Raw genomic sequence first — 23,250 nt, 5'->3', positions numbered from 1 at the left:
ACAGCATATGCCACATCAACACAGTCTCAAAAAACCCCCACACTCTGCCATTCTTACAGAGTAACTTAAAGCTGTGCTTGGCCACCAGCCCAGTCTAGTGTTTTCTTTAATAAAAGAAGACTATAAGCAGCAGGGAAAGCAAACAGTTCTGAGCCATTGGTTGTCTGAAGGCTTTGTCAGCTGCCTGCATTATTGAATGCCATCCAGCAAAGGACTGGAATCAGCAAACAGCTCTGAAATGGGTCTGTGAAGATGGTAAGGCACTTGTGAGGCAACAGGAACCTCGGAAGAGCCCCTTGCAGTCATACAAAGGATTGGACCACAGCCTACAGGCTCCTGATCCAACTTGCTCAGGCTGTCTTACCTTCCATTCAAGCCAAACTGCAGAGAACAGGTCTGCTTTGATGTCCCCAGTATAGTTTAAAGCACAGGCCGTGGTAGAAGATCCACAGGAGTCTTTGCCTTAGCTAGTGTTGCCTGGCCTCGATGAGCCATTCCCATTACTTTATGGGAAGACGTCACCTAGTATGGATACAATCCAGCCAGTATTAAACTGCTCATCTTGATATACTCTATTTACAATAAAAACAAAAGATGTGCTAGACCACTATAATTGCATCCACATTGCAGTTTGTACAAATATAATTATTTCATCTTGAAAAAGTCTCCAGTATCAAGACTAATTGATAGCGTTTAAGCCCCAGGCCTTAGGGCTTTTGCCAACTTCATGCAGAGACATTCAGTCAGGGAAACTCCTAATGCCAACTTTGAAGCTATATATTATTTGTGGGACAACCTAATCCCTCCTTCCCCAAAGCCACAGGCTATGAACTGCTGTGCCATTGCTTCCAGCACCCTTAAATGCATTATCAAGCCTAAATCTCACTTAATGGGTTTAATGAATGTTTACTTTAATTAGTATACATACAACTCTGAAGAGGAAATGAGTAGCTTTCATTTTTCTTCCTTAATTAATATCTGCTTCTCTGTAGCCTTATCATACTTAGTCCTGTAATTTGCTTATATCCCAGCTCCAGGAGGGGAATCAAAACTATGACTGCCCAGTTAAGGAGAAGTTTTAAAACACACATCTATTGATCTCTTCATAGGATGAAATTAGAAGCTCACCAGCTGATGGAGTGCTTGGAAAAGGGTAGCATACTAAAAAGCTCTAACAATATAGGGTACCTCGTACCATGAAACGAGAAGAGCAGAGCCACTCTGCAAGGAAAAATGAGCTAAGGGAAGACCCCAGCACTGGAGAAAAACCATACCCAGGAGGACCTCAGTCCTATAGTTCCCAAACAGAGTTCGGAGCAATAACAGGCTTCATTAACCACTATCACCTAACAAAAAAAAAAAAAAGTCAAGTAACAAAGCAGGTTCACAACCCACCCAGAAAATGCAGGCAGCAACAGACAAAAATGACTCAGAACCAAAGACCAAAGCTGATCCAGGGAAATCAAAAGACAGGACCAGAGACAGAACTACCTACAACATACCTCAAATGAACAGTGAGCTGCCTGGGCCTGAGCTTAAATAGAGCTCCTGGGCCACAGGCAGAGGGTACAGGGTGGGGGCCCAGGTGAGACCAGCTGCGACAATTAAGGCCTGTGGGTGCACTCAGGACCCTGACACTCGAAACACAGCTGATAAACCCCTTCTTAGTGAGAGCCTCTCTGCAAACCTGTCTTCATATAATGATACTGGCTCTAATCAACAGCATATATTTGTAGTGCAAAGTCATACTCCTGGAGAAATATTGCCCTTTTTTGACTTGGTGGTCAATTCTATTGATGTGAGCAATATCAATCCAGGCTATGCACAGTATTGTGCCAAATAAGCGTGGGCCTACAGTCTTCAGCCTGTTTAGTTATTTCCATGTATGTCTATTTATAGATTGGCCATTAGTGGCATTAACACTAGTGGAAGATGTTGGCTCCTAGCTGCAGGAAATGTAGCCATCACTGGAATTATTGAGTATAGCTTGCAAGGGCAAACAGGAGCATATGAGAAACAGACACTTTTAATTTTTAAATAAGTAAAATACAGACATGAGCACTGGAGTCTTCCTTCTGCGCTGCTTTGCTCATCTGCAGAACTCCAACCATAGGCAAATTACTACCCAGATGATAGTATGCTTGAGAGCTTGCCTTTCCTTGGGGATGGCAAAGAAAGATGATAGTTTACGCTGGTCATACTGGTAGTTTTTGTGGGTTGTTACTATGCACTTAAAAGAAAACCTTGGATTCCAGAAGATAGAGATATAGAGATACATATAGACAGGTAGAGAGAGAAAGAGAGAGAAAAACAGAATGGTGACTCTAATGTTTTTAGTTGGTGGGAATCTCAGTAGAAAATTTTGTAGTAGAGTTGTGCGCATGCATGTGCATATATGTATAACACAAAGAATGGTTAAGGGAACATCTTTATGAAGATAAAAGTAACAGGATGAGAACATTTAGTTGTTAGGCATTGAGCACAGAAAAAATGGCCATTACCTTGTAAAGGATCTCGTGACTTTTTTCTGCCTGCCTCTCTTCATGCAAAACTGAGGTTGCCCAATGCCTGCCTTCGTGAGCTTGGCTATAGCCAGCGAAATTCCCACTTGGAGGTACTGCGCAGGTACACAGCGCTGGAGAGCTCTGTAACCTAAGTGTTAGGGGGAGAAAAGGGAAACCATGAAAGCTTGTTACATGCTGTAACTTGTTACATGTTACCTCCTCTGCTTTATGCAACCCCTGTAGAACAGAATAGCAAAGGAAGATTTCAGTGAGGTTTATAACTCTAGTGGGGATGGATCCCACTTGCCTCCAGGACAGAGCTGCCTCCTGATAGTTAGGTATAACCAGATACAGCTAAGCAGGCTCTTTTCTACCTCTTTGTCACTTGCAGAAATACCCAGAAGAGGTCAGTGTTCCCTAGCTTTTAGGTTATTCACGTGAAACATTTCCAAACTTATGTTTTTATTTAGAAAATGCTGAGCTGTCTGGAAAGTTTGATCAAGAAGGATGCAGCCATATTAATGTTTCCCTGTTTCTTCTCCCAGGGATCTGAATGCATTCTGTTAGTAGTATAGGGGAGCCAGGAATCAAACGGATAATATGCAGGCAAACAGCTCTGCTGACTATGTCACCAGGCCTCAAATATTTTAAAACCAGCCTCACGGGATTTTAGAAACTAAATTGTGGTGTTTAGGGTTGATAGTATTAGTTGGACTGAGTTTCTCTGTGCAGTGGTAGAACTCCAAAGAGCACACTGGAGAGGCACCAGGCTTACATGGGAAAAGGACTTGATCACGTCTCTGCTGGCAATCACTGATTAGCTTTTTCATGTAAAGCTTTCAGGCTCAGTTCTCTCTGATCCCTATGAAGGTCACTGAGATTGCAGCAATGCAGCTGCACCTCATGTTTTCTGGAATTAAGAATGGCATCAGCATCTGCAACTGAGGATCTGCTTCTGCCATACTTCTGCTCCCCAAAACAGTCACCAAGGAAGTTTGTGAGTGCTTGTGGCAAGAACATCAGGGCCTCATAGCCGCACACGGGTCTGACACTGACCTGCATTATACCTTAGCACAGTCAGGTGCATTAAAAAAAAGCGGTTCTCAGTGCCTAGTCAGGATGTTCAGCAGTGCATCTGCAAGCCCTCTGCATGGCAGTAGGTTTTATCTTTCTTAGCTGGAAATGAGTCATTTCCCTGTACTGTACAGGGATGCCTGATTTTCTTGGAAATTGTTCAGTTCTGCAGAGTCCCCAGAAATCACTGACTGTAGGACTCTCTTTGGCACTGGTTATTTTACCTCAGTCTTAATAAATGACTGGGGATGTTTCATAGGTTAGACCAATTAAAAAAAAAAAGAAAGAAAACAACCTGGATAGAACCCACACTTTCCCCAGTTCATACTTCATCTGAAGGGCAAGTGAACCTTCTGTATTCCCCATTGGTGACCCATCGTATAGCCACAAACCAAAACTGAACAAGATTTAATGAAGATTAAATGCCTGTTAAATAAAAAGAGGACTGCTTTCACACTTGTGTTAACTGACTTCTCAAATGATGGCAGCTCCAACCATGTGGACCAAAAGCGTCTTGTAAATGAGATGTGAAAATCATGTAAAGATTGGAGCAACTTTGCAGCACTCTGCAAACTATGTGTGAATGACGGTGGTCAAGGAGGCCTTTGAGGTCTACAGAGGCAGCTTGTAGGGCCTTATTTACAAGACCTGCTGAGAATAAGGATGATGGAAGAGGTGTAGAGTTAACTGTACTGGAGAGGCACAGTGGCTCAGCAGAAAAGCAACTGTACAGCAATGCTTACATTAGTAAAGCAGTTTTAGATCTGTGTATAAAACATACGCTAAATACTATCACCAACAATTTTATTTGCTTATGCTGGGAGCCACTTTCACAATAATATGGATCTTAAAAGTCTCCAAATATTGGTAAAAGCAATTAGATCCATTTACAACATGCTGATCCCATCTTCTTGGCACTGTTGGAAGCCTGTGCCCCAAAGCCAGCCCATTCAAGCAAGGTAGCAATGCAGGAAAAAGAACAGTACAAAGCTTGTGATTTCTTTCACTTGCACATTGCTTCCCGACATATTCTCCAGGGTGTTTTAGCTACTCAGTTGTTTTCATTACAGTTCTCTTTCTTAAAACAAAATTCAGGGTAAACATTTTTACCAGCCCACAATAGCCAGGGCCTGCCTGGCCTGTACACTTGGGACTGGGGTTTGTTAGCACGATGGCTGTAGTTATTACCATAATACAGGAAATAATAGTCATTAGGAAAATGCGAATGCATTCTGGTTTCCTCTTTTGCCCCACCTTCTGCCCCAGTCAGAGTTGAGGAATGAGAGCATGAGAGCACGGCTTTCACAGAGGCATTCCTCTCGCAGCCACAGCCTCCGCAGGGTTTTGTGTTCCAGGTTGCAGGCTAGGAAAACCAATTCTTGCTGGTTTAATGTTCCCCTTTGCCATTCAAAATCCTGGCTCTGGCCTTCCCAGCTAACATGTGTGGAAAGCAGAGATGGCTGCTGCAGACACAGTTGGCTGTGGCAATCTAAAGCTCTCCCAAGTCCTGAGAACTAGAAAAAGGCTGAAAAGAACCCAAAGTGCCTTTAAAGAAAAATTCACAAGATTCAAACTAAACTCACCATTCTTTGAAGTCTGACTCGTGGGTTTGGGAATCCTGGGATTAGCCACATCGCTGCTTATGAACATCTCACTGCAAGCTTGCAAACTAGATGTGTACTGGAGCGGGCAGGAGGAAAAAGACAGAATTTAACAGTAAATCTGAGGTTTAGTCCTGGAGTCCATATGCTAAGGTCAGTGAGTGCTTTGGGTGCGTGGACGCATCGTGTCCTCAAAGGTTCTGAGCACCCGCAGATCAGCACCCGGGAGGCCTCTATAAAACCCCCAAATTGCTTTGAAACAGGAAACTAAACAAACATCCGATTTTGGTGAATTCACTTAGAAATAGCGTTGAGTCAGGCTGCACAAAATCAGCCACAATAGATTTAAAACACTCGCCAAATTTTGAGATTTCGGGGTACGGCGGAGTCCCTTTGTTCGACCAGCTCTTTGCTCCCCACCCAGGTACAGTTTGGGGGCGAGGAGTTATTTTCTTTAGCGTGTAGTTGGTTTTTTTGGTTTTTTTTTGAGATTCTCAATCAGGTGCAAGCAGGGCCTGCATGAAGGCAAGCCTTGAGCTTCCCGACAAGATGTCACGGCAGAGAGTTTTTATTATTATGACAGGAAAATGTCAAGGCGTAAGTGCACCCTTGAGAAAACCCATGTGTACAAATGCAGTTAACGGCCGCTCGTGGCGGCGCAGAGCGCGCGCGCCCGGCGCGGGCCGCGGCCCTCCCTGACAGGATTTCTGCGCGCAGCCCGGCCCCGCGCTCTCCCTCGGAGCTGGGGGGGAGCACATGGAGCCCGCCGCCCCTCCAGTGCCCCCGGCGCCTCGGGGCAGCCCGGAGAGCGCGTCCCCGCCGGCGGGGACAGGAGAAGAAGGGGAGACGGAGAGATGTGAGAAGCCCCCCCCCCCCCCTTTCATCGCCTCAGGGCCCCGCATAACGGGGCTACCCGCGCTGCGCTGCGCTGCCTGCCGGGAGTTGTAGTCCGCGGCGCGGGGGCGGGGGGCGCCACGGCGCCCGCCGGAACTACCGCTCCCAGGATGCCGCGCGGCGGGGCCGGCCGCCGCCATTACACCCCCCCCCCACCCCCCTCAGTAGGGTCGCTCGCCCCTCCGCGGCGCTGAGGCGGCAGGGGGCGGCGGCGCTGCGGGCGGCGGCGGCGGCGGCGGGAGGGGGGCGCCCGCGGGGGGCGGCGGGGCCGGGCCCAGCGGAGCGGAGCCCGGCGGCGGCGGCGGCGGCGAGCCGGGGGCGGTGCTCCCGCCGGCAGCCGTGACTTCCTGTGACAGCCCATTTCCTGGTCGGATGGGGCCGGCGGGGGGCGGCGGCGGGCTCGGTCCCTGACGGGCTCGGTGGCCGCCGGGAGCTCCGCCAGGCAGCGATGCGGGCCCCGGGCCCTGCCGGCAGGCGGCCCCCGCCGTGACCCGCGGCGGCTGGGGCGGGCCGGGCCGGCTCGGGCTGCATGGAGGCACCCGCCGCCCGCGCAGAGGTACCGGGCGGCCTGGCCGGGGCGCCGCGAGGGGGCTGCGGCGGCGGCGCCGTGAGGGGGCGGCGGGGCCGGGGCCGCGGCGCGGCACTAACCGCCTCCCCCGCACCCCGCTGTTGCAGGTGTGAATCCCTCCCCCCCACACACACAGCCCGAGGAGACCGCGGCTCCCAGCGCCGCCGTCCCCCGCCTCGCAGGAGCCCGGCGGCGGCAGCGGGACCCCGGCGGCGGCGGCATCGCCCCCGCGGCGGCCCTGAGCCATGAAGAAGTTTTTCGACTCGCGGCGGGAGCAGGGGGGCTCCGGCCCGGGCTCGGGCGCCAGCGGCGGCGGCGGCGGCAGCGGCGGCCCCGGCAGCGGCTACATCGGGCGGGTGTTCAGCATCGGCCGCTGCCAGGTGACGGTGGACGAGGTGCTGGCCGAAGGTGAGGTGCCCGGGCCTGCTGCTGCTTCGCGGCCCTTCTCCCTCCTCCCCCTTCCCTGGGGATGGCGGCTGTGGCCTCCCTCTTTTCCCCCCCCTCATATTTCATTGTCCTTGAGGGACTCACACTTCTGCGGCTTTGACGTTCCTGGGTTTCCCCCTGTGTCAGCCCAGTGCGGGTTTGCGGGGTTTGCCTTATTTCTCGTGGTTTAAAATCTTTGGGAATTGCAGGCGTTTCTGAAGTTCGTGTTTTTTCCCGCTTCGCAGCTTGTATACGTATATTTTTTTAATGAAGACAAAATCATCATGTATTCCAGTGGAGTGCAATGTACCTGTAAACAAAGAAGGCAGCAGTCTTCTAACTTTCTTCAGCCAATTCCCTCTTTTCCTACCTTTGGGAGAGGGGAAGGAAACCCTGGAGTAAATTCCTTGTGTGTTTATCATGCACATACATAGGCTGAGTAGAGCTAGCTCTTATCTGAGATGGGGGATTGCTGTTTGTGTGAGGTTTCTGCAAGGAAAATGGTAAACCCAATTGCATATTTTTTTCTTGAAAGTAAAACATTGTTGAAAGAAAAAATGAATAGTAGGGGTTATGAAGCTCCCTAAGGGTACAGTCCTTGCAGTGCAGAAAGCTGGTGGTATTATTTTTTTTAATTGTAACCAACACTGCTGCTTTAACTATCATTTTACATTTCATTTGTTTGGGCCATAGGGTATCTTATGAGTGTTTCTGGCTGGTAACCTTAGCCTCAACCTTCAGAGAGATGTTAGTCTCTTTAGACCTACTCCCAGGCCAAATCCTGCACAGCATTCTTTGTGATTTTGGTGAAAAGTGTTTTGTTTCGATCTTGTAATTGCAAAGGAGAGGGTAGCTAGTGTACGAGAGCTGAGTGGGAGGACCTGTATTGGCTTTTACAGAAAGAACCTTAAAATGTGAGACCTAAAAGGGGCCCGTGTGTTTGTGTACAGGTTTGTGAAAATCATCTCAGTATGAAGGAATATAGATTTGTGACCATTTTTCTCAGAGATGGTTTTCTGATGCATAGATTCTGCTCAGTGCCAGGCTGAGAGGAACACCAGAAACAGTCCTTCAGCTCATAAATGCAGTGGGGTTTTTTTGTCATGTCCCCCCCCCCCCCCCCACACACACACTTCTTCCCCTGAACTGGAATTTGCAATATGGATTTGCCTTGGCTGATAGTCCTAAGGCCTTTTGGCCCTAGGAGTTTAGGAACTAGACAAGTTAAACCTGAGTAGCCATCACAGTCTTCCTTTATGCACACTGGCCTCATCCTGGTAACATGGGAAAACAGAGACTTTTTTTGCTGATGAATACTCTGTTGGCAGGTCCTGCCCTGGTGCTGACAGCAGCAGGATGTGAGCCTGTGTGCCACTGGGTGCTCTCCTGCTCGGCTCGCCGAAGCTGCAGCCAGCAAGGTGCTGGGCTGCAGCGCCGACTGTGTGGGCGAAGGATTATTGTGGGAGAAGGGCCTCCCCTCCATGCCCTGCTGTCCTGAAGGAACTGCCGCTTGTGAGAGCTTTTCTCTGGAACTCCTGGGTTCTCCGCCGGGCTGCGGGATGGGCCTAATGTTAGCTACAGCCGTTAATTTGCTTGCACGGGGCTGTAAAGTAGGCACGATGTTCTCCTTTTCTGACCGTGCCATAAGGCAAAGGAAGTTTTCTGGGTGAAATGTGCTGGGCAGGTATTTTCTTCAGGGTTAGACTCCTGGTACAGGCAGTCAGAAATCCCCCTGAATGGTGACTGGAGTCTCCAAGGAGACATGAGCAAGGTGGCTTGTAGATTTGCAGGTTGTTGCCTTTTGGTGGGAATGGAGGAGAATGAATTTTCCTTTATCAACACTAGAAAGGCCTCGTAGGTCATCTGGGGAGACAGCACCAGTCATAAGCGCAGCAGCTTTGCGTACTTCTGGCCTTTTGGTGTAGCTGTCAGTGATCCAGAAGTGCTAGTAAGGAGCGTTTTTCACTGACTCAGCTAGAGATCTGGGGAGCTGTCTGGCAACCCAGACCCTGCGCTACTGAGGTCTGAATCCTTGTCTAGAAAACTTTTTTTTGTACGTGGTGTTAATTTGCCTGGCTCAGCAGTATTGGAGAGCCGACTTGTGAAGTCTTGGCTGCTTCTGCTGAAAGGAAAATTCCCCTGGGAAGCACTTTGTCGGAGGAGATGGAATATCCTGTCTGGGAAAGAAACCTCTCTCATCCCCCTTGCTTTAGAAGGGAGAGGAGGGGCCTGTGTGTTGGTGCAGCATGTGAAGCATAGAAAATAAATGAGATGTAAAAAAAGGCGTAAAAGGAGGACTCCGAAACGATGATGGATGGTGTGGGGAAGATGGAGTTGCAAGGCTGAGGAACTGGTTGAACCAGAACTTTTGGAATTGAAGTGTTGGGGTTTACCTCTGTCTGTCAAAGCTGTGACCAGCCACTGTCAATTCTGCTGAGCAACCCTGCTGAAGACGATTGCTCTCTGGCTCAGACGGGAAGTCCTTAAACGCAGGCACAGTGAAGTGTGCCAGATGGCAGATTGGCAGATATCTCCACGTGTTGTCAGTTCCTTGGACAGATCCCCCAAAATATCCAATGCGGTTTGGTACACCCCCCCCCCCCCCCCCCCGATAGTTGTGTCTGGATACTTGCTTTCCTGGATGGGGAGGAACAAGTCAAGGTCCTTCCGTCTGGAAGGAAGTAGATGGGAATAATATAGAAGGAATTTGAGTGGTTGTCTGTGGCGTTATAATACCGGTAAATCAGTGTTTTCTGCAAACAGTATAATGCAATAGGTGATTCTTTGAGTCTCTGTAGTCATCTTCCTCTACTCGAGGTAATAGCATGATTAATCTATTGAAAAATTCCTGTCAAAGTTTGCATGAGGATTAACTACTGTGAAAAGCCAGTACTGCTGCCCTTGGAGTTCTGCAAGACCAGGGTTAAAACTGGTGACATCTGAGTTATGCTCTCATGGCGAGCGAGGGGGCTGTTAGGGACTTTAATGTGACTGGTGTTTCACCAGGGCGGCGAGGTGAGTGCCCAGGAGGCATTTGAGGTAGGTGAGTCAGGCTACTATTTTACTGTTTTGTTTATGAGAAGGAACTAAGCAGTGTGATCAAATTGATGCTGCTTTTTGTTTCAGCTTGCTTTAAAAACAAAACAAAACCCTGGAGCTAGAAGGAGGATGTCTCTGTGATGGGTGAGGAGCAGGGCAGCGGGAAGGTTTAAAGGATGTTGCCAGAAACTTGCTAAGGAGTTTGTGGATAGGCATGTATGTCAGAAGTACCGCAAGCAACGTGTGCTCCACTGAGCTAAAACAAACTAGATGGAGATTGCACGAGCGTCCTGGTTTCAGGGGGCTATGTTCTGTATTACTCTGCATACCTGCAAGGTTGTAACAGTGTTGAATTGATCCAAGGTATATAAGCGTTGACGGATGCATATACTAGCTAGGCTCCTTTTTTTTTGTCTTGGTCTTCTAGCATGGGTCAAAGGCTGCATTTCTTCATGTCTATGAGAAGTTGCTTTTTCAATTAATATTAGTTTCTGAGTTGTTGCTTGTGGGTTTTCCCCCCCTAAAACTGTGTAAATGAGGGGAAATAGGTTTAATGATTGTCAGATATTTCACTGAAACTTATCAGATACATGTGAGCATGTGTGCTGCTGGCTAAAATATGTTTCAAAATGTCCAGTGCCAGACATCATAAACCCTTGCTCTTTGTGTGTACCTTGTGAGGCAGAGCATGTACACTGTGCTCTGCACTGATAGGTAAGGGATTGGCTCTTCTGTGTTATAGTAATCTGTTTTTTAAATGTACAACCCAGGCAATCTGGTAAAGAATCCCAAGTGAGTTGTTTGGTAATGTCAAGGTATCCCACGTGCTTGGTTGCACAGATGTTGTTGGGGCTGTGTTTGTACCATGTCCCTGGGTGTAATCGGGAAGGAAGGTGTTAATGGAATTAACTGTGTAAGAAGTTGTACAGCCCTGGAGACTTGCGTTATCTATGCTCCCTGGTAGGTTTTATGCAGCACTTCAAAGAATGGGTCTGGGATTGTACATGGGGGTGGTTGGATTCTTATGTAACAGCTATAGTGGCTAAAAGCATGTTTACTGGCTATGTTAGCCCAGCACAGTCATGGGAGGGCAAGTTTCCTGCAGTTATCTTCCCAGGAAAGAGCCTTCCTTGAAAAAACAAAACAGTGTCTAATTCAAGCAGTGCTGCAATAGCTTTATGAAGTTGTCAGTTACTTTAAGTGTAAGAAGGCTTGGATTTGGCATCCTGCCGGGGGGAGATAGGCTAAAATCATCCCGTTAAAAGCTTGCGGAACAGTTTTGGTAGCTCTATACAAAGAGGTTACTAACCTCTGGTTGTGACCCTAGCAATGACATTTTGGATCCAAGAAGAACAGATACTCCTATGATGTTTTTATTGTGTCATGGCCCTTTTCTTCTGTGCATAGGAGCTGTCAATAGTTCAAAAGAGCAGGTGGTAAACTATAAATGTGCTGAAGACAAGCTGGAATCCACTTTGGGTTTAGCACTCGCTGCTTTCCAAGCTCACCCACCTGCATTAATCATGGCTAATAAGGGGTCAGGCTGGTCAGGTATGCACACTTGCATGGAGACTGGAAACTGCTTCCTTGGTAGGTGCAAGTGGTGAATTGGACAAACTGAGGCTGTGCCTGTTGGGAAAGCAGCTTGCCAGCTGCAAGACTTGTTGCTGCTCTTCGGAAAGTCACAACCCATGTGCCTTGGTTTGCACTAAGTAAGTGTTTCTTGTGTTTCACATGTGGAAGAGCACAGGAAGTCTCTGAGGAGAAACATGCCAACAGCGAGCTCAGTTTACAGAGTTCTTTTGATAACAAGAGGTAACTGAATAAACAAGCATTCCAGGAAAGGATGCTTCGTTCTTGGATGGGGGGGGAAGAGAGATGCCCTTGTGGCAGTAATGTGTTAGAAACCTATCTCCTTAAATTGGATACTGTCTGCTGTACTACTGTGAGCGTAGGAACAATACTGACAGTGAATTACAAGCGCAAGGAGGAGGTTTGGAAAGGCTTAAGTGAAACACCATTGCAAGGTAATTCTCTGCCATTGGGGCTTTTTCTTGTTGTGGAAGTCTTCCCTTCCCTCTTTTGTGGAAGCTACAAAAATTGCCTCTGAATGAACTGAAGGTTATTGATAGCTGTCTACAGTATGATGCAGTAGCATGAAATCAGAGGAGAGCTGCTGCAGCTGCTCTAACCGAAGGAGCTCTTGCTGTCCTATTGCCAGAGTATCTGAGCCCTGGCATGGACTATTAAAATGTGCTTCCGTTCCTTGCAGGGCTGCTGGGAAATATTATACTGAGATAAGAAGGTGAAGCAATGCACAATATGTGTGGCCAAGGCAGGAATTGATCTCTGGCCTTCCAGATAGAGTGCTTTAATTGCAGTCTGTGTTTTCTCCCCAATGCTGCCTCTGTGTGTTTTAAATGGGAGTGCTCTTGGCACCCATGTGATTTGTGCATAAACTAATGCTCGCTCTGTGTCAGAACCCATGCTGACATCAGGACCCCAGGCCATGTGTCACAGGATTGGATTAAAGACCTTTTTGGAACAAGATGCTCTTAGCATCTGGTTTGCTTCATGATTCTGCAGAAACAAATTACGTACCAGTGATGGGTGATCTCATAGATTAAAAATAAAAAAAGCCATCAGCAGCCGAGTTGCCCAAGCAGAGACTTTGCATGCATACATGTACATCCACGCGAGAGTTGAGCTGGGAGCTGTTACTGTGATAAGGGGCACGATAGGTCTGAACTTGATTCATTCAGCGTTAGGAACGTGATGTTTTTACTTCGTCTTTAGTGTTCATAGGGCTATAATAAGGAAGAGACCCCAGAGTGTGTGTGTATGCTTTAAAAAGGAAAAAAAAAGACACTTGGTGTGCTCTTCAGGAGGGTGTGATAGTAAAATACATGGTCTTGTGAAGCTGTTATTCAGACCCCGAAATCTAGCTTCTCTCCTGTATTTCTGTAAGCTAAGTCATGCTGGCAATGTTGACGTGTGCTTTTGCTGCAAAACTCTTATGACAGCAATAAAATAAACTCAAAGCTTGTCTTTTAAAGAAGTGCAGAATGCTCCACGAAGAGCATGGCAAGGCCTGGTTCTTGCAGGCTTTTGCTGCACATCAGCTTCTGTTCAAAGCACTGCAGTGAGCAGGACGAACCTTTGGTTTGATGCAGTATACCTGTTTTTAAGAAAAGCTTTGTGACTATACTGTTATCCTACATTGCATGTGAAAACTGTTCAGGATTGTGGGAATAAGCAGTGTCAATGGTATAAAATTCAAGACTTTCAAAGTGTTTTAAAAGACTTGAACACAAATAACCAGCACTGATGGCAGTGGAGCACAAAAGTACAAACTCATTGCTTTGTGTGTCTTTTCTGTGAGGCCTATCTGGTAAGTCAGTGATACTTTAGTTACCTCTTACGAGCCTCTGAAGGATTAATTGCTTCTGACTTGTAAAATGCTTCGGAAAGTAAGACCTTCTCTCTAACGTTTAGCTGCTGCTTCAGAGGAGTGAAGTGGATCGATAGGAAATCCCTGCCTTAGGACTGCAGTTTGTTCACATGAAGATATTTGTGGCTGTTGTTGCCTCTTGGGCTGTGGTCAAATAACTCTATGACCTTTAGCAAAAAGTATCTGATAGCAGAGGATATGTAAATGGATGACTGCGTGAAAAATATTGTGTAATTCTTAAAAAGAATATGTCCTTCTAAGTTATGAGAAGGATCTGTGAAAGAGAAGCATGTGTGTGCTCTCTCACACTGATACACCTGCTGTTCTTTTTTTAGGTAGGTTGTTGTAGTACCCCCTCATTAGGCAGACATGCACGTGGGGTGCAGAGAGTAAATGAATAACTAGGAATAGCCAGCCCCTGGGATTTGGCACAAACAGGCAGGAGACGGTGGCTGGAGGGAAGAGTTGTTGTGATGCCTCTTTGGATCGAGAGGTGGGGGTAAGGCAGGAGCTAAGCGGAGGTGTAAGAAAGGGCGGTTAAGTGACTGGGACAGCAAGATTCTCTATTTGCAGGTTTCCTGTGTCTTTGATCAGAGTTCTGCAAACATGTCAGAGGGCTCTGCAAAACTCATCCATGTTGGGTAGGAGGCAATACAGACCCGAGCCCTGTGTGCACGGAATACTTCCCAGGAATTCCAAGCAAGCTCTGCTTGCAAAGGTGAGAGTTTTCTGACTTGGGCTATTTGGTGGCTGCATATTCATTAGAGCCTTCTTATAAATGAATTCACTTTTACAAGGGTTTGGATGCAAGTAAGACGATGCAAGGAGCCATTCCCGATGTCAGCTGGTGAGATCTAGCGTGTTCCCGTGGCTTTTCTTGGTTATGTTTGTAAGGGAATAAAATCTTAATGTACCACACAGAGTACTGGCCTGTGAAGGGTGTGATGGCAGTGGATGAAGGAGGGGCAGCATGGCAGAGAGAAGGGAAAGGGGCAGCATAGCCTTGGATCAGAATCAGTGCTGGGGTGCCTTGAATACAGATTTGTCAGCAAGAAACTTTCTGCTGAAATTCAGAGTCTTTCTTTTGGCCTTACCTGTTCCTTTTGAGTTAGGATGGGTACTTACAGATACGTGATTAATAAATGAGTTTACCCTTGTATCTCTATACCCACTTACCAGTTGTGGTTTGAACTGTTGTACTGCTTCAGGTCATCGGAGAATGTCAAGGCACCCCTGTGCTAGGTATCGTACACCACGTGGTTCTGTGCATGGTTGTTGCCCTTGCTCTCTCCACCAAATCGACAAACAGATGGTGGAAGAAAGGCTCATCAAATTATTCTACAAGTGAGAAACTGAAGCCCATAAAGTTGTAGCAATTCGATAAGGGCTAGGTAGGAAAGCAGTGACAAAGCCTTTGTACTAAATGCAAGCCTAACTCCTTGTCTGGTGTTTTAACCACAGTGTCATTAATATTCATGTCACCATAGTATTGGAGAACTTTTATCGTGGACTAGGGCCCTGTGTCACATCATGCAAACACAGAACAAAGACTGTCCATGCTCCTGGGAGATGCCTGGCTGCCCTTGTTTGTGCCTGCTGAGGCTCACTGGCTGTGTTCGGTACAAAATATGCTTGCATGTCGCCCTCTTAGGAGTTGTCTTAGGAAAGGAGCCTCCCTAGATGCAAATAGCGGTGATCTTGCAGCTGATCATGACATGAGACTTAACACCCGGTATCTTCTAATGGTGCAGTGTTTTTCAGAGACCACAGGAAAATACACAAACTCAACCTTGCTAACACAGCTAGTCAGCAGAACGTGTGACTGGATTAAACACGGGTTGAATTTTTTTTAAATACAAATGATGCTTTTTTTGAGAACATAGGGGACAGATGGTGTTTTTTTACCTTTTGATTAGCTTCAATCTTAACAGGTAAGAAGCACTTGCATTGTACTTTTGAAGCTGTTTCTGCCACCAAGCAGGCTAGAGATATGTACATGTGTAAATTGGGCACGCATATGTAAATTGGGATTCTCAAGTAGTTGCATAAATTCATGCAAGCTGGTGAACTAAATCTCAAATGTGGGCTTGTGGGTAACAGTCACAAGAGCCGGTCTGTCAACTGCTGTTCTGGACCCCTGCAACCCCTTCCTGTTTCTGGATATCTGATAAATGAACAGCCAGGCATACGCCTATCATGTCTCTCTTCTTCTGCACCTGTGTAACTCTGAAAAACTCCAAAGTGCTGCTCCATGCATGGCTGTGTTTTTTGCTGTGCTGAATGATGAATACCGCATGCTCCTGACTGTAACCAGTAGTTTGAATTCCCTGAGAGCTGCCTAGTGTGATAGTAGAAACCTTTCTCCATGCTTGGCATGTACTGAGGAGTTGAAAAGTTCATTGCTGACTTCAGGGTTTGATTAGCATATCCTCTTCTAGAGGAATATTATGTAGTCCTTAGCTTGTGTTTTTTGTGTTACTTGATGAGATGGTGCTTCTGTGGCTCAAGAGTATATCTGTAGTTTTACTGGAGAAGGTTGAAATCTGGATTTCTAGGTTTAAGCAGGAGAAAAATCCCAATTTGTTTAAAACAAACCTCCACACAATAAGGGTGTTGTGGATCTCCTGTAGTATCACATTAGCTGTAAACTTGAGTTTTTCCTAGAATGTATATGTTAAGATTTCTCTCATGTGTTCTGTGCTACTTTGCTCAATAGGAATGTCTGGGTGCTGCCATAGTAATTGAAATTCCGAAATATTTAACTTGTCTGTTGCCATGAGCTCTCTTTGGATCCTTGCATAATTGCTTTCAGAATGGAGTTTGCTGTTACCATAGCACTTAAGGGCTCTGGTAAGCCCTCTCTGACTGGCCCTTACAAGCAAGTCCGGTTAAAAACCAGTCCCTGCCCTGGGCAGTTTGATCTTGCTTTCTCTTTTCCCCCTCGCCCCAACCTTCAGCAGAGACCTGCTCTCACTGAACTAGTGTTGCTTTTCACTCTTTTCCTGGAGACGTGGTTCTTTGCTTCCTTGCATTTCCAGTGAAGCTTTTCAGCTGCATGCAGTTGCTGCAGCTTCTTGCTGGCTTTGCAGTTCCAATGATGATCGCTCAAAACAGTCATGCTCCCCAGCATGTTTATGCCATAGCTAATTTCACTTGGAGATGAACGAGATCTCGGATGCTATTAGCAGCTGCTTGGAATAATAGCAGTTGAAATGTGCTTTTTAGAGGGCTGGCTGGTAACTAAACGTTTTTTTTGTTTTTTTTAAGATGTGAGTTATTCATGATCCGTAATGTGTGTGGTTTATTTATTTATTTATTTTAGTCTTGGATTGGAGATTCAAGGACTAAAATTGTCACAACAGAGAGGGACTGAATCTGCTTTGCAAAGTAATCTGCTTGGAACCAGTGTATGTTACTGCATAGTAATAAAACACTGCTTCCTCAGCTTTTGAGTTCCTAAGTCGGCCTGTCAGGGAGGAATCAAGTGGAGGCACAAGACTAAAGCAGAGCACGTGCCTACCAAATATACCCGTGTGAACGTCTAAGCACGCTTCCTGCTTTGAAGGGTAATACAGTCCCATAGCTTTTAGTGATCTGCTGTTTTTGATGGAATTGCGCTCTCAAATGTTTTAAGATTCAATCCCTCGATCAAGGTGTCCAGGCTGTGTTCTGAATCCGTTCTTGCAGAACAGGTAGTGCGAGAAGTTATTTCTACCCTCAAACTAAAACTTAAAAGGGAATGAAAGGTTAATGCATAGGGTGCATCTTGCCCATTGATGGTTCAGACTTTTAATATGCTGTTGCATGCCAGAGATGAATTTGCTTTCCTTTTTTTTCCCCCCTCCATTTCTTTTTTCCTCCTTTCTCTGTCTACCTTGTGGTTTACAGCTCCGTTTTTGACTTTCTACAGGGAGCTGGCCAGGAGCTGAGGGAGAGCTGCTTGGGGGAGAACATTAAAACAAGTTCAGTCCTGAAGTTCTGTTATTAGATATGGCTGTGAAAAATGTGAAGAAATGGAGTTAAACAGCTTAAACTCAGACCTATCAAAGCAAAACCCAGAGAAGTAAGGGAGAAGCAATTAACCTTTTCCCATGTCATCAATGCAATGAAAATGCCTGGGCTGATTTAAATATTTAGTGGCTGTTTGCAGTTGTGGGGGTCATGGCTAATAAACCTCCACCAAAACGCCAGCAAACATGCGATAAACTCTAGCCAGCTAGACTTGCTCTCCTAAAATTAGGAGAGGTCAAGCACATGCTTCTGGTTCTGTGTCGCGTGACATTTCTGGTCCCATCATTTTGCCCAGTGGAGGGGTTTAGGCACTGCTGGCTGCTGACTGCCATGCTAACATTAACTATGATGTTGTCTTGCCTATTTAAAAAGTACCCAGAAGTGGGTGGAGCCTGTGAATCCAAATCCGTCTTGTCATGGCCTAGATATTGCAGCAATGACACTAAGCGAGGGGCCCTATAATTATGTTAGTAATACTGGATAATCGCATTAGGATTCTCAGCTATGGTAAATCTGCATAGGGCTAACTAAGGCTCTGCTTTACCCTAGCTGAGAATCTGGCCCATCAGCTCTGAGTAAGTATAAGCCTTTGATTTACCTTGGGAGAAGAAATCCTTTGCTATGTTAAATATGTTAGGTACTCTATTAAAATTTGTCTGGTGGTATTTAAAGACTAGAGCTTAACCGATGCTACAGCTGGAACTGGGCGAGCTGCTGCTTTCTTGAGTTTCTAATGAGGGGGGTTTCTTACAAGCAGGGCTTTGGCTGCACGCGTTGGGCTTTGCTGCAGTATTGGAGGCAGTTTTTTGCCTTGAAAGTGTGTGTTGCCTAATGGATGTGCATGGCTCTGGAGATCTTCATAGCTGTTCTGGGGGGAAGGTTGGGTTTTTTTGGTTTGTTTGTTTTCCACTTTCCCACTAAATCAGTTGTGGAGCAGTTGCATTTTGTATCTGGCACAGTGCTGGACTTCTGTGCCCAGCTAACATGCTCAGCGTGAAGCTGCGTAACAGATTGTTGCTGGCCGGCAATGGAGGCTGCTCTTGTGTTAAGCCATTAAAACGTGCAGACTGTATTGCTCGTGTGCAAATTTGCTTTGGGGAGACCAAATTGTTTCCAGCTCAAATGCGAGCCTGGCTGCTGCATGGAGAATTTGTTGCTGCTCAAAATGGTTACTGTTGGTGAAAGAGTGCAGAGCCTCGCACCCAAACCTTGAGACTTGGAGCTCTAGAGCTGGATGTGTAATTCTCATCTCTGCCACAGACTGTGTGAAACACAGGTTGGTCTATTTGTGTTGATGACCTGCTCTGTTCAGAACTGGTATTGATATAAATAGGAAGAGTTTGCTCTCACAGTCTCCCTTGATTTCCTGACACTGCTCTCCTCTGTCAGTAGACCCTAACCTGCGAAGCCCTAGCTTTTGCAAGGAGGAAATGAGCTATATACAGTCCTTGCGTGTTCTGCGTGGAGGGGAGGTAAAGTCTGAGTACTTTGCAAAGCTTGCCTCATGCCTGTGGGATGAGCCTGGGATAATTTGATATAAAACTGGCATTGATGCTCTTCAATTAATTTCCTTAGTAAAACTAAAAATACTTAAAAAATGAAAAGCTTAATTTCCTTTAAGTTCAGTTTAGCTTGGAGCACTCCTGACTCTTTTCTGTTGTGTCACTATTGCAGCCTTCTTTTGAGTATGGTCACTATTAAATTCCTGACCTTGTTGCAAATACACTTGCTTAGCTAACTTTCCAGCTGCCTAGAATCGCACCTGGGGAGATGTAGGTCTTGGCTGATGTTTCTGGTATTTGTACCTGTTCCAGGTTTCCTGACTTGAAATCCTGAGGTTTCATTTCTGTTTTATATAGATGCTATCTGCTCCACCCGCAGTTCTGAAACTCTGGCTCCTCAGCCACTTAAAATGGTCATAACTTGGATGAAATTCGAGTGATTTTGATCATTCCTACTTGTGCAGAAAAAGCTCTTTCAACTAGAATTAGTGCTGTGCTGCTTTTTTTCCTTTGCCCTGAAGATAACTCTTAAATGTTGAGACTATTTAATTGGTGGTTGATGTTTCAAGATCTGATTTGATGAGTTTCCCAGAGCGGTTCTATCTTGGCTCCAGTGTTGAGCCTTTTAAAATGCCTTTTAGGGGCAATGGAAGCAGCTCCAAAGCAGCAGACTAACCCACAATTGAAAGTTTTGTAAACTGACCAGATTTTATGCTGTTCTATTCTGTTTGTTTGTTTTTAATAATGGAGTTTGACTCCCTGTGCAGGGGAATATTCTGAGGTAATGAGCATGGTGAACTTTGTGGGGTCTGATGCGTCTGTGCATGAAAGTGAGCACCGTGCTTTCTTTTCTGCTCTCATCTCCTTCATAATTATTAGGCCTGCATGGACTATAGGACTTGCATCTTTGTGTTTTAGAGCCCTTGAGCTAAAGGAGAACCCTTGTAGTACAGGGCATAAACCCTGCTTTCTGCCGTGCAGAGAGCAATGGTTCATATTCCCAATATGTGTAGTTCATCATAATAGCTTGCTGCAAATACTATGCTCATGAGCCAGAAGCAACCAGGAGATCCTGGAGCAGGCCTTTTAGACTGAAGTAGTCCCTTAAACTTGGCACTGTTATGATTTAGCATAAGTCAAATGACCTTTTTTTATTTTTTATTTTTTTAAGTAAAGCTTGTTATTTCCTTTGAGGTGAAAAATCTCAGTTGAGAGTAGACCTGTTTAGTTTAGCATTATTATCTGCTTTTCTCAGCTGGAGAATGTGTTGGCAGTGGATAAGGGGTTTTGTTTTGTTTCTGCTCAGAACTGGACTCTAGTATTTAAAACACACACATGCACCACTTGAAGTTGGAGGAACATGGCCTGCAGTAAGACCAGGAGTTTGTACTCTGGCTTTCCTGGTTTTGCACAGTCTGCTGCGTGTTCTGTTGTCTCAGTGCAGTGTGTCCTGTGTCTCACCTCTATTCTCATTGCTACCTTAAGAAAACTGCTCAAGCCATGTTTATAGTTGTGGGTTTCTGTGTGACAGCCTGTTCTGCTTCAGCTGGTGGCTGAAAGCCCTGTCACTACTTGATGCTCGAGGTTGCAGTCTGTTAACAAAGCGTGGCCTCCGTAAAGAGAATCCTTATTTTGTAGCCTGGACTGTGGGAGAGGAACATGAATTATGACCGCTTACTCATGAGACATTATACAAGCCTGTGGCTCTAGGATATGCTGTGTGATTTCTGTGAGTGCAACTTCAGGGTGAATTATCTTCACTTATATGGATATAAAATAACGTGTAAATACCCTAATATAACCAAGGGATTATGGAATTGGATGGGAGAATGAGTCACAGACATTAATTAAATCCCAAACCCCATGTGTCTTGATGACTTTCCATTCCAGCGTTAAGTAGTAATAAAACAGTACAATAAAAACAAAGGAAGGAGACCATTAAAACAACCACTGCTATTTTAAGTCTTTTTGTGCTAGGTAATCCGGAAAAGATGTATCCAGGTACTGTACCTCCAGCTGTGCAGGCGATGGCGGAGAAAACAGTGCCAGTTGCTTGTTGAGGTCTGTGGTGCCCAGGATAAGAAACTGGGAGTAAAACCAGGACAATGGAGAGTTTGGTGAGACTTCCTGACAGCGAGGATAACAACACGCCAGGGATAAACCACTCAAGAGTGTGTGGAGCATGTGTTAGAGGAGTTAAAGAACAGGTTGGCTGGGCATGTCAGGAGTAGCTATGAGCGTAGTCAGTCCTGTTTCTAAGCAAGAGGCTGAGGTAGGTGAAATCCCATGTCAGACAGTGACACTGGGCCTCACTGTTTCAGTGGGACAGTCCTCTATTGCTCCCCAACACCTATTGCAACTAGGAGAGGGTGAAATGAGGGTAGAGAAAACTTACCTCTGTCCATTAATTTTGTCATCCCTGACCTTTCTCCTTTGGACCACTGTGGCTCTTTGTGGAGAGCAAGAAGAAAATCCTCTTGTTGCGCAAATTTTGTGCGTTAGTCATAAAGCTAGGGATCCACTGGAGACAGAAGTCTGAAGGCCCTAATGCACCCCAGGATGCCGTTGGCTTTCTTGGCCACAAGGGCACATTGCTGGCTCATGGTTAACTTGTTGTCCACCGTCACTCCCAGGTCTTCCTCTGCAGAAGCAGAGAGTGTATTCCAAGTTGAGCTGAGTAAGTTGGATTGTACCAGTGTCATTTACTTTCCTTGCCCAGTGGTAGATCTGATCATGGATGTTGCAGCCCTAATGCAACGTCTGCTTGGTTACTGTGGCTTCTTAATTAAACCTTGAACTGCTTTAAAAATGAGTCCTGGGGGGTTTGTGTGTGGTGTTTTTTTTTTTTTTTTTTTTTTTTTTTTTTTGGAAGGGTGTTAATGCTGGCGTCTCTCCCTAACTTGAAGGGCATTACAGGTGCTTGATAAAGCAGGAAAAATGCACAGTGGATCCCAACCATTCCAATTCCTTGTGAAGGGTCAAGGGCAGAACACTTCACATTCACGGTCCCAGATTGTGGGAGGATTAGGCAGTAAAAAGGGGGTAATATTGGAACAGAAAATGAATTTGGTGAAATATCCTGCCCTGGATATTTCCCAGAAGTGATGGAGGAGCTGCATTAAAAAAGGGAAGGGGGGGAAATGGGATTTGAAATGCTATAGTTTCTAGAAGGTATGCCATGTTAATACCTTCCTTCTGGGTAACTGAAAAGTGGTATGAAAGACAGCAAAAAGAATACATCAGTGCAGATAAATACCAACAAAAATAGCACTGTAATCCTAATGCACCATCACAGTTGAGTAGTAGAACTGTAATAAAAATCTCATATAAAAATAACCCAGCAACTATTTATCTGTGGCAAGGGAGACCCAATATCATCCCCCATGGAACATGGTCAGCAAAGGACTGCTGCCTTGTCCCATTTTCTTGGGATTGAGTGTGGAGCCTTTTGCAGTAGCTGCTGGGCTGGTCTCTACTTGACAGCAAGACTTGTGTTGTGATGCTCAGTAACAGTTTTTTAGAAGTAACGGGAGCTCTTTCAGAAACTCTCTGCAGTTCAGCATCCACAGTGCAGTCTGAGGAGAGAACCCTGGAAGACCTTGACTTTTTTTCCTTTCCCTGTCTATCTACATATGAGTCACTTGGCCCTTTCCATCCTCGGCTTATAGCTGGGCAGAACTGAGACCAGGTTATTCATCCACCTCTGTGCTCAAAACTAACACTGAGAGCTGTAGAAGAGAGAAGTGTTAGCACATCTTGGTGCTTTTTCCCTGATGTGCTTACAGAGCTTGATACTAACCTTGGCTGAACTTGGCCTTTGTTCAAGATGATTACAGATGATTGTATTGCTCAACTTTGCCCTAAGTATTTTCCTTGGCCTTTTTTCCTTCATAGCAAAGGGCAAGTGATTCCAAAATTGTGGTTTGCTGAAGCCATTTCTGTTCCTGGAAAAGATGTGAATATCTGGGTCCTTTGTGGTCAAGAACGGCTGTTATGTATAACGAACTGGGGGGAAACCTATTTTGTGTTAAATGACCGCATGTTATTCCAGCTGGAGGGAGGTGTCAGAGGTGCTGGATGGCTTTCTCAGTACAGCAGCAGAGGGAAAATGGTTCTGGTGTTGCCAAGCGATGATGCCCAGTGACGGGTAATGTGCAGTGTCTGTGTGTCAGCTGCCTGT

At 46.0% G+C, this 23,250-nt stretch overlaps 1 protein-coding gene across 6 annotated transcripts in view; it reads left to right on the top strand.

Annotated features, from left to right (window-relative positions):
- Nucleotides 1-6,718: 6,718 nt before the first annotated feature.
- The window catches only part of AAK1 (AP2 associated kinase 1), an 82,885-nt gene continuing 66,353 nt past the window's right edge, over nucleotides 6,719-23,250 (top strand). For 3 of the 6 annotated variants that reach the window (XM_067312480.1, XM_067312479.1, XM_067312483.1), the window contains exon 1: nucleotides 6,720-7,049. In XM_067312480.1, the coding sequence (XP_067168581.1) occupies nucleotides 6,887-7,049 (163 nt within the window). In that variant the 5' untranslated portion in view covers nucleotides 6,720-6,886. Of the gene's footprint in view, nucleotides 7,050-23,250 lie in introns of all 6 variants that reach the window. The other 3 variants (XM_067312481.1, XM_067312485.1, XM_067312482.1) reach the window with 2 other exon arrangements.

Source organism: Apteryx mantelli, chromosome 29 (genome assembly GCF_036417845.1).
Source record: "Apteryx mantelli isolate bAptMan1 chromosome 29, bAptMan1.hap1, whole genome shotgun sequence".
In the NCBI taxonomy this organism is placed as follows: Eukaryota; Metazoa; Chordata; class Aves; order Apterygiformes; family Apterygidae; genus Apteryx; species Apteryx mantelli.
This window is presented reverse-complemented; position numbering and strand designations above follow the sequence as displayed.